The 11861-nt window shown below is 44.5% G+C and overlaps 1 protein-coding gene across 1 annotated transcript; it reads left to right on the forward strand.

Annotated features, from left to right (window-relative positions):
* Nucleotides 1-457: 457 nt before the first annotated feature.
* On the forward strand, nt 458-6030 carry LOC124649285 (UNC93-like protein 3; the record flags this gene model as incomplete). The annotated part of the gene is made up of 9 exons (XM_047188939.1): nt 458-540; nt 624-687; nt 761-874; nt 996-1040; nt 1137-1372; nt 1455-1545; nt 2012-2124; nt 2510-2633; nt 5845-6030. Coding segments are annotated over 9 exons (1056 nt in total), but the record flags the coding sequence as incomplete, so codon positions are not given.
* Nucleotides 6031-11861: the final 5831 nt, after the last annotated feature.

Raw genomic sequence — 11861 nt, forward strand, 5'->3', positions numbered from 1 at the left:
CCGAAGCATATGGTACTGATTTCGTTTGATTGATCTCGTATTGGTTCTTGGGACATTGAAATTTCCCAAAACTATCGCCCTTAACTATAGGAGCAGGTGTGGCAGAACTCGCATGCATATTATACTTTTTGAGAACTTTCTCAAAATATGCTTTCTGCGATAGTCCTAAGACTCCATTTCTTCTATCTCGGTGAATCTCTATGCCCAAAACATATGATGCTTCACCAAGATCTTTCATATCAAAGTTTGAGGATAAGAACGTCTTTGTTTCTCGTAGCAGACTGACATCACTGCTAGCAAGTAAGATATCATTCACATACAAGATTAGGAAAATATATTTCCCACTTTTAAACTTTGCATAAATGCAGTTATCCTCAACATTCTCTTTAAATCCAAAACTCTTTATTGTATCATTAAATTTCAGATACCACTGTCTGGAGGTTTGCTTTAATCCATAAATGGGCTCGGCGCAAGACGCGCGCTCGTCGTCGGCACCAGCGGCTACCCGCTCTTCATCCTCGCCAACCTCGTCCCGACATGGTGCGTAGCCCCACACTCACATGATGCCTGCTGCCGATTGATTGATTGGTTGGTGTTAACTTGAACCCAAAAAAAAAAAACAGGTATACCATGGTACCAGCTTCACTGTACCTGGGTTTTACTGCGTCCCTCATTTGGGTTGGACAGGTAACACTATTGCTGCTTTCCCGTAGTAAACTATCTAGTATCCAATTTAAATACACTCCCGTTCGCAATGCAGGGCACCTATCTTTCTTCTGCCGCCCTAAGTCATGCAAGAGAAAATAGCTTGCCCGAGGGTCAAACCTTAGGAAACTTTAATGGAGAGTTCTCGGGAGCCTACGCTAGCACTCAGGTACAAATGCGTATTTTAGCATTTGTTCTTCATACCTCAGGCGTGGCTTCTATTGCTCCGCATATCCCTACACATTACAGACATGGTGACTTGTGCGTACTACATTTGAATGATACTGTAGGTCATTGGGAATTTGATCTCGCTTGCTCTTCTCAGAAATGGAAAGGTTAGCATTGCAATTTGGACTTCTATTGCCTTACTAGAATCATGTTGTCCACTGCCATTTTTATTTGAACATCATGTCAACTTCATATCACATCAGGATGGGGGAAGTGTGACAGGCAAATATCTTCTGTTTGTTGTGTTCCTTGGCTGCATGATTATCGGAATCGTGTTGATGTGTTTACTGTCCAAAAGGGATGAGAAACGCCACAATGATTCGACGCACTCCTCATTTGGAGCTATGTTGAAGTATATCGTTGCCCCTCTCAAGGACCAAAAGATGATTCTCTTGATTCCGCTTATCGCATATTCAGGTTTACAACAGGCATTTGTATGGTGAGTAACAAAAAATCTTTTCAGCATCAATATATGGCGGTTCAGTTCCTTAATACGAATATGCTCAGATTTGTTTTCTTAGGGCTGTATTCACAAAGAGTATCGTGAGCCCCGTGCTTGGCATATCTGGAGTTGGTGGCGCCATGGCAATTTACGGTGCATCTGATGCAGTTGTAAGTGAAACTATTAACTTGATGTTTACATTATCCTGTAAAAGTTCATGCTGACCTAGTGTTCTCTGCATTCTATTCTCCAACACTCCTGCTGTTTCTATTGCTATCGCTTTAGGCTAGAATAGCCCAAGTGTGTGTATCATTCTGAACTACCGGAAATACCATGTTGTATACTCCCTCCATCTCAGTTTATTAGTCACAATACCAAAATCAGATTTTCTCAAGAGTTAGACATAATCTAGACGATTAATGCTCAATTAGCCAATAGGAAACCGTGACAGCCCCGCCCCAATTAATTCTCTCCCTATTAGAACCGGTGCATGTCATATAAAGTGTTTTTCTTCTCATTTTCTTCCCCAATAGATTGCCACCTTGGGTCTAGAGATTTGCTAATTGTGTCTAATAAACCGAGATGGAGGGAGCATATGTTTAGTTGAGCTTATTTAAAGCTTCCTTGATATTGCAGTGTTCATTGGTTGCTGGGCGTTTTATCTCCGGGCTCCATTCAGCTACATTAATAGTCTCAGTTGGAGCCATTCTTCAGGCCGCGGTCCTGTTCTGGCTACTTCTTTTCTACAGGTTTGATTTTTTTTGGTTCACTTGGCTATTCTACTACTGCTAATTATCATAATCATTGCTATTGTTCTGAGACTACTCATAGTGGGAGTAACATAGGTAGTAACATCATACATCTCAAGACATTTTGGTGGCATGGCATATCAATAAATGAAGAAAGAGAGTGAGGTGGTAACTAGCTATGTTACTACCCACTATGAGTAGTACCATAACATCACACACCCCAAGACATGATGAGTCCACAACATAATAAATGACACAATGCATGACACCACATATAAGTTACTACCCACTATGGAGGTAGTAACTTAGACTAGTAACATAACATATGTTACTACTCTAAGTTACTTCCCACTATGACCAGCCTGACTGTTTTTCTTGCATGCAGTCCAATGGAGGGGCTAGTTAGTGCAGCGGTTCCATTATTTATAGGTGCCTTATGGGGTGTTGGTGACGGAGTCTTGAATACACAGTTGAACGCATTACTTGGATTGCTGTTCAAGGATGTCAAGGTAATATTATTAGGGTTGTTTTCTTTATGAGTATCCAATGTTCACAACTACGCGCGCACACATATATCTCTACTATATAATTTTGCTAAGCGACCGTATGTCAAACCGTAATCGTACAAATCGGACCGAGGCACAACTACAGAGATATAATAGCATTTAACCACCACTTTTCAATCTAAATTCCGTAAAACCATCACTTTTCGTTTATTTTGCCAAAATCCACCACTATTCTACCAGAATTTTGCAATTCACACTAATCAGGCATTGAGCACGAATTGACACTGCACATGACCCCCACTTGTCAGGGCCGATGTGGCTTTTCAGCATAATAAAAAAATATAAAAAATCGTCTGATTAGAGCGCCTCACTATCGTGAGAGGAGGAAGAAGAGCGTCTTTTTTTTTTGCATTTTTTATTTTTTTTTATTGCCAGTTTCGGTATCAATTCGCTCTTAATCAGTGATCAGTGCGCATTGCAAAATTTTGACAGAGCAATGGTGGATTTTGGTAAAATAAACGAAAAGTGGTTGTTTTCCGGAATTTAGACAGAAAATTGATGGTTAAATGCTATTATCTTGCGACCGCACGATCCAATCGCTAAAAAAAACCTGTGAAAGAAGGGCCATCCGTAGCATGGACGGATTCGGCTCGCTGCTGCTGGTGGCCTGCCTTCGTTCCTGGACGATGGGCTGCTTGCTGCTGCTAGGTTGTGCACTAGAACGGGCTAGAGGAAAGAACCAAGTAACGATTGCCTCAAAATCTGATCTGCATGTGCAGAACATTCACATCCATCGCTCAAGGAAAAATAATATGAATAGGACGATGGCTTGGACCACTGTAGGAAAAAATATTAAGGGGCTGTTTGGATTCTGCCCATGCCTGCCCAAATCAGGGCACGCCAATATTTTGGCGCACGATTCGGCCGCCCTGTTTCGCCCGTGCATGGGCACGGATTGAGTCTAGCGACCAATATTTTGGCAAGGCTGCGGTAGTTGGGTTTCCATCCAAACAGTAGCTCATGTCTCCAGTCAACCCTAGCGGCTCCACCAGCTGATCTTCTCTTCCGCTGCTGCTGACGGCGCCAGCCACGATGGCGGCGGCGGGCCCCGAGCGCCAAAGGGCTGGGGGGGGGGGGGGGTGCGGCGATGAGGCGTGGTGGCGGCTTCAACGGCGAGTCGGACGCAGCGTCTCAGGGCGGATCCCTGGATGGGCGGCGGCGGCAGCCTCCATGGCCTGCGCCGGCAATGGATGGTGGCGGCGGCTGCGGATCTAGAACCCGCCTAGATCCATCTTCGGCATCTGCCGGATGTGTGAGTAGGGGGCAGCGAGGTGGAATCGTTGTCGGCGTCCCAGCCAGATGCGGGTGCGGCTGCCGATGAAAATCGCGCCGGATTCGGCCATGGCGGATGATGGCGGCGTCTTTGACGTCGTGTCCTTTTTGAGGCATCGTCATTGCAGTCTGTGTCACTAACTCGGGCTGGGAGATGACTCACGGCGAGAGGGCTTGCAAGGTTTCAGAATAATGGCGGTGGTCCTTGGTTCTTATTCGCGGCGAGATGAAGACCTACCGGATGTTGGTCCCCATTGATCTGGTTGGATGGTCGTGTTTTGGAAGGCCCCGCCGGCGAACTCCACAGAGCGATTCATGGCTGGAGATTGCTGGATCGGATGGTATTCGATCGTGCGCACCCGTTTCTGACCGTTTGGTTTCAGAGGGAGCGCTTCGAAGCTCTGCAGGCTATTATTATGGAGTACGTATCGTTCCATGTTGCTAGCAGAGAATGACATGAAAAGCGAGATCTGAGGACTGACAATGGTGGTTCGAATCTTTCTGGCGATGAGGAATTGGCTTGATGTTTCATGACTTGGAGCAGCGGCATGAAAACCCAAGGTACGGACTTAATTGGTTGTGCACGACACTTGGTCTTGTTGGAGACATTGTTTTGAGAGCGAGGATAATCTTCGAGGTGAAAACCCAATGTCCGACCTTAATTGGTTGTGTACAGCACTGTTCTTCTTGAAGACGTTGCTTTCGAAGAACTAGACATCAGGTGTGGTTTTGGTGGTGGTTGTGCGGCTGCTGCAAGGATTGTAACTCTGTAGCGGGACTTTTCTTTTATGTTTTTTTTCTTATTGTCTTTAGTTAGTGTGCATCCGTAATGGCTCTGGTTATTGCGTTGTTGTAATTTGTATCTCCGCGATATTAATATACATTCTTTATTAAAAAAATGTCTTCAGTCAACTACCAAAATTTTGGTAGGGTAAGCAACGGTCACAATCCAAACAACCCCTAATTGCATGAACATCGGACTATCGGACCTGCGTGGAGCGCGGTTCCTTTTTTCTTTTCCTTTAAACACACGGTATAAACACGACTCTGACATACACGCATGAAAAACTCACCCCTCGTGCGGTTTTTTTACGCTGGTTTTTTACTTTCCTAGGACGACATACACCTACAAAACCAACTGATAACAAACGTCCCGATAAAAGAGGGCCAACGTGGCCCTGTCTCCACTTCATATAAGCTCCTCTCACCTACTCGATCCTCGATGATCGAAGCCGGCAAGCCGCAACCGCACGAGAGATCGATCTAGGAGCAACAGACACACGCACCTTCGGAGTACGCGTCTAATAAGTTTGCTACCATGACAAATAACGGGAACACATGGCAAGTTGATACTCGATTTCATGCCACACACCATGCCCACCACTGACCAACGCGTTCTGCTCAACATCAAGGGGTGACTCTACGGCGTAGTGGAACCGGTGATGCATCCTATTAGGATGCTGGAGAAAAGGCGGTCCGTCTAGGGGGATAAACTTAGGAGCAAAACTAGAGCAGTGCATTCAATAGGGAGCTCGACTTATTTGTGTGCATTTCATGTTTACACATATGACATGCACAACGATGATTTTTTAATGAACCATGGCAATGCACGGGCATTCAACTAGTATAGTCTAGTTTCTGTTTTGTACACATCTTGTTTTGTTTGGGTAACTCTTATCCCTCGAATGAAAAATATCGACAACAGTCACTCTTATTCGATAACAACAATAATAATGTAGGTGTGTGTGTAATGCTCTGATTTCCTTTCCACTGTATAATGCCAAATTCAACTAGTTATCCTATGCTTTGTTTGCTGATGATATAGCTAGTTATATTAAATGAATATGTATACTAATTATGTCTGGAAAAATGACAAATACAGGAGGCAGCTTTTGCACAGTTGATGGTTTGGCAATCAGGTGCCATGGCAGTCATCTTCTTCTTGAGCCCAAGTATCACACTGCATGCCATGCTTATCTTGATGGCCACGGCCCTGTTCATCTCTTTTGGCTCGTTCCTGTTACTTACCCTTGTCGGTGTCGAGAAGCCATCAACCATGAGAGTGTGAGGCGAATCCTGTTCGGATGTGCAGACAGTGTCGTCGTAACTTGTAAAAAGGTGTGAAAATCCCTCACATTCTGTAGCAACACCAGGGAATATTTCCTACTCCCTCCGTTCCTTTCTATAATGCCTATTGTTTTTTCGCATTTGTTTCAGAATATAAGAGTAAAACTATGTTTTTTTGTGTAAAGAACCCCTTCCACCCATCAGGTCAAGTCCAGAAAATCTGGAAACCGATGTGGTCATGTATTTCTGTGATCTGTTTTCAGTTTCCTATTTTGTGTGTGATATCGCTATGGGGTTTTGTGTGAAAAAATGGCTCGCGCTAATTTCCGTGCCAAAAAACAATAGGCACTATAGAAAGGAACGGAGGGAGTAGTAACTTGTAAAAAAATTGGCCTCACATATTAGCCATAGTAGTGGTCATATGGAGTCATTAGTTTTGTTTTGACAAGCAACGAGGCAGAGAAACATCTGACTACCTTTGACATCCATGGTATAGTAATTTGTAACAAGATAGAAATATGACGGTGTGATTTGGAAACTCTCTATTTTAGTTTGAACCCAAAATGACAAGAGTCGATAGCGCGTCTGTTTATGTGTACCAGGCAAAGAATACTTGTGGCGTACCACGGGTACTTTAGCCGTGGCGCACAGGAACAGCGTGTGCCACGGGTAATGTGTATGTGCACCTAACTATTTTTCCTTTTTCCTTTTTGCCTTCTCTATTCTTTTTTTTCGTATTTGGTTGTTCTTTTCTCATTTTGTTATTTTGCATATCTATTTTCAAAAAATAGTTAGGTTCCGTCTTCATTCTCTGTATACGATAAATGATGGCAGAATATAAGATTGCAATCATATGCATATACAATGATATGATTACATAATGGCACACGCGGTGGATATATATTTGACACAGGATTACATATATAACCGTGACCATATAGGATAAATGATTAACATAATATTTGAAAGAGTGCAAACATAATAGAAAATAACAACTTATTCTAATAATATTGAGCTACATCAACAATATGGCCAACATACCGCAATTCGGACACCATGCGACATAGGGGATAGGGTCACCGGGGAAATCGCCGACGGGTGACCGGGGTTCGTTGTCGACCACCTCGGGGCTGCTGACGCGCGTCACCGTTGTGGCGCTGCTTCCACCTTCATCGACAACCATCCCAGCCTATGGCAGAAGGCGGCGGTAATCTAGGTCATAGTAAACTGGGGCCGCCACCCGATAGGGAGGATCGGCAGCTCTCATGACTACCGGCGCCGCCGCCCGACTGACCCCAACCACACGACCACCCCTCGCCCTCATGTAATTGGGGTAAATCTGATCACCAGCGCCACTATAACCTCCACGGCCTGGTCCAGCGCCATTGCCACCGCCCCGTCCAACGCCACCGCACGCCTTGTCCGTGCCATGGCCGATCTGCGTCCATCACCATGCACGCGTCCAGCGTGGCCACCACCGTCATCACGCACACGACCTACCATGGAAACCACCATAAAGGTGGGAGAGGAGGGGAGGGCTCGATCGAGTTGGCGATGACGGCGGTGTATTTTGCAAGTGGCATCAACAGGGCCGGGGTGGGGGTTATATAGTTGTGGGAAATGTACTACTGGTCTTCATTTGGCATTAACGCACATGAAGACGTGCGTGCTACAACTGCAAGCTTATGGTTCAACACTTAAGCAAAACAAAATGTGAATCTAATTCACTGTTCAATTTTTTATGTGAACTATTAATAGGCGGTTGTTTTTATTAGCATTGTGCAACTCCTGAATAAGAATTACATTGCATATGCAATGTATTACCGAAATAAAAAAAATATAAATGATATAGATATTGCAACTTTCCGTATATGGAGTTCACTTAGGATATAAATCATTCATTCACAACCCTAAACCTCACTATATACTCATCCTTCTTTGCAAAATTTAGATTCATATATGTAATTCATGTTTTTATTTTTTACAAAGAAATAGACCTTTAAACTTAACTACATCTCAAAATATTTTTTTTGAAGTTCTTACCATTTTCTAACAAATGACAACTCATGTTTAATTTGAGAGTAACATGCATGGGGTGCCCACAAGCTTATGTTTGCATGCGATGTCCATCGATATGAGGTCCCTTTCTAAAATATTTTGTGGGCCGAGATTCGGTAGCGCATTCACATCCTACCTAAATGCAAAGAGATTTTAGTACCGTAATACGGATTCTGCTATCTTAACACCATAGATAAGGTGACTATTTTGTGTGTTGTTTGGGTTGGAAATTCGATGCTAAGACAACTCTGAATGATCAGTATTGTCTCAATAGCTATCTTAATAGGAATACTAACAAGAAAATTACAATATTATATTTCTTAGGAGATATATAATCATGAAATTTATTAGCAGATTATGCTATTTAATAACTGGCCATCCATGCATAAGCTCTTGTGGCATCCTTATGTGCATAATCATTTGACCACCGCTTGACAACTTTTACTAGCCTAATCCATATTGGCACCATTGTATTTGGCATACAAAATTTTGCCGGTTATAGGCTCGTCGTGTTCCGTGTGCTGAATGTATTGCCACTTATAGGACCATCAGCGGTGGTCCCAATATGAATTAGGCTAGTACAAGTTGTCAGCATCACGTGAATGCCATTTCATCAGCTACCGGCACAACCACAAATCAAGATATCCAGATTTGTGGACGTGGATATGTGTTGTATACGTGTTCACATAGGAGAAGGCGAAGGTGTCATATTCAGCTGGGTTGGCAGATCCAAGTTTTTCATGTGCTGGTATGTGGTCTTGTCGCCTCCAATTATGGAAATGGACATCATTAAGTGCATGGATCTCATATTCTGCATGGATCTGTTGGGCGTGGTTCGTAAACTCCATAGTACCGTTGGTAGTTCATCGACCCATGCCCCCGATGCTCGCTTGAGTGGTGTCATCAGACGCTTTTTGAGCCCTGCTGTGATCAACCCGTTCGAACGCTCCACTTGACCATTTGTCTGTGGGCGTGACACAGATGCATATGTGACGTTGATTCCCAACTCGTCGCAATACTCCTGGAACTCCTTTGTTGTGAAATTGGTATCGTTGTCCGTAATAATGCTATGTGGTACTTCGAACCTGTGTACTGTAGATCGGATGAACTTGACCACTGTTTCAGCGTCTTGGGACATTACTGGGACGGCTTCCATCCCTTTCACGAACTTGTCTACTTCTACGAGTAATATGGTGTACCACGCGAGTGGTATCATGTGCAGTTTTGTGGATGGTACTCCGGGTTTCGTTGCGTATATTTGGCATGCCTCGCATCGTTTTACGATTTCCTTTGCGTCTAACTCTGCCGTAGGCTAGTAAAATCCTGCTCGAAAGGCCTTGCGTACGAGATTTCTGCTCCCCATATGGTGCCGCAAGGTCCTTGATGTATTTCGAGTAGAATCTTTTTCCCTTCTTCAAGTAGTACACAACGTTGCAGAACATCCGATATACTCTGCTTGTGCAGTAACCCGTCATGGATCATGAACGCCCTTGATCTGCAAATTATTAGGCTTGCTTCTACCTTTTCCTGGGGTAGCTCATTGCTAGTTAGGTAGTCGAATATAGGCTGCATCCAGGTAGGATCCACTTGGAACACCTACTGCTCCTCTGTGTCCATAGATTCTGGTTCTTGGCACTGTTCTTCTATTTCCTCTGTGTTGTTTTCTGCAACATCTTTTTCACTGTCTACCTCTGCTTGGTGTTTTAGTTTTATTGATGGGTGGTTGATTTCCTCATAAAAACATCAGGTGGTATGGGTAAGCAATTTGACCAGATGTTTGCGAGTACATCTGCCTCCGAGTTACTGCCTCGTCCCACATGCTGCAAATCGCACCCGTCGAATTCTCTTTCCAGTGAATTGTATAACTCACGGTACGCTACCATGTTTTCTGCAGGCGCGTCGTACTTTTTCATGGTTTGTTGTACCACCAAGTTTGAGTCACCATGAATGACGAGTCGTGTTGCACCGCATATCTTGGCCATCCTCATCCCATGAATCAAGGCCTCATATTCGGCCTCATTATTTGACGCGTTTTTCAATGTCATCCGTAGTACGTACATCATTCTGTCTCCTTTGGGTGATATTAGTACGACTCCAGCCCCGGCTCCCGCTTTCCGTTTGGACCCATCAAAGTACATGGTCCAATTGTTAGACATATCTGGAATTTTTGGCTGTTGCAGTTCGAGCCACTCTGCCTCGAAATCTGCCAATACCTGGGACTTGATTGCTTTGAACCTCTCGTAAGTGATGTCCCAAGGTCCCATCTCGATCCCCCACTTGGCTATTCTACCCGTGGCATTGCAATTGTTCAGTATGTCTGACAGTGGAGCCTTTAATACCACTGTAATCGTAATAGGGTGATTCTGAAAGTAATGCCTTAATTTGCGTGTTGTTAAGTAGACTCTATACGCCAGCTTTTGGTATTGCGGGTACCGTTGCTTTGACGGTGAGAGTACCTCGCTGATATAATAAACTGGTCGCTGTACACCGTCCGCCGACTCTGATTCGGGTCTCTCTACCACGAGTACTGTACTTATGACTTGCTGTGTCGCTGCGACGTACATGTATAGTTGTTCTTGTTCCTGAGGAGCGACTAACACTGGTTATGTTGACAGGGTCCTTTTTAGGGCTTGGAAGGCATCTCTAGCTTCTTGGGTCCACTCGAATACTTCTGCTTTCTTCAGTAGCTTTTAGAATGGTAGTGCTTTTTCGCCTAGCTTGGCGATGAACCTGCTAACTGCCGCTATTCGCCCGGTGATTTGCTACACACCCTTATGTTGGTTGGTTCCTTCATGGCTAGAATAGCCCGTATCTTCCCCTGGTTTGCTTGGATTCCTCTAGCCGAAAGAAGGTACCCGAGTAGTTCTCCCTGCGGGACCCCGAAGGCGCATTTTAAGGGGTTCAACTTTATCTTGTATACGTTGAGTGCTGCGATAGTTTCCTTGAGATCGTCAAACAGGGTTTCTGCCTTTTTTGGACTTGATAACAATGTCATCGGCGTAAACCTGTGCGTTCCTTCCGATTTGCTCTTAGGCAGTTTTGCATCATGCGCTGATATGTGGCACCCGTGTTTTTTAACCCGAAGGGCATTGTTCTGTAACAACAACATCCCCATGGGGTAATGAACGCAGTTTTCTCTTCATCTTCTTTCTTCATTAGTATCTGATTATACCCCGAGTATGCGTCCAGGAAGCAGAGTCGCTCGCACCCGGTGGTCGAGTCGATTATCAGATCGATGTGTGGTAGGGGGAACCAATCCTTGGGGTAGAACTTATTCAGAGATGTGAAGTCGATACACATCCCGAGCTTATTTTTGTCTACCAGTACCAGATTTGCGAGCCAAGTTTCTATTTTGATTTCCCAAATGAAGTTTGCTGCTAGCAATCGGGTTATCTCTTCGCCTATCGCTCTCCTTCTAGGTTCTGAATATCGTCGTATAGCTTGCTGTACAGGTTTGGCGTCTTTAAAAACTTCAAGCACGTGCTCGGCGAATTCCCTGGGAACTCTTGGCATCTCCACTGGGACCCATGCGAAGATTTTCCAGTTCTCATGGAGGAATTCGACGAGCGCGCTTACCTATGCGACGGGTAAGCTGTTGGACACGAGTATGATCTTTGTTGGATCCGTCGGGTGAACCTGATACTCAGTCGTGTCCTTCTTCAAATTGAACTCCATTCCGGGTGTCATTTTCTGCGACTTCAGTGGTACCGAGTGATCTGTGGTTGCTGCTATTTCGTCGAGTTCCCGCTGAGTGCCGAACGACTGTGAGAGTTT

The sequence above is a fragment of the Lolium rigidum genome, chromosome 1 (assembly GCF_022539505.1).
Source record: "Lolium rigidum isolate FL_2022 chromosome 1, APGP_CSIRO_Lrig_0.1, whole genome shotgun sequence".
In the NCBI taxonomy this organism is placed as follows: domain Eukaryota; kingdom Viridiplantae; phylum Streptophyta; class Magnoliopsida; order Poales; family Poaceae; genus Lolium; species Lolium rigidum.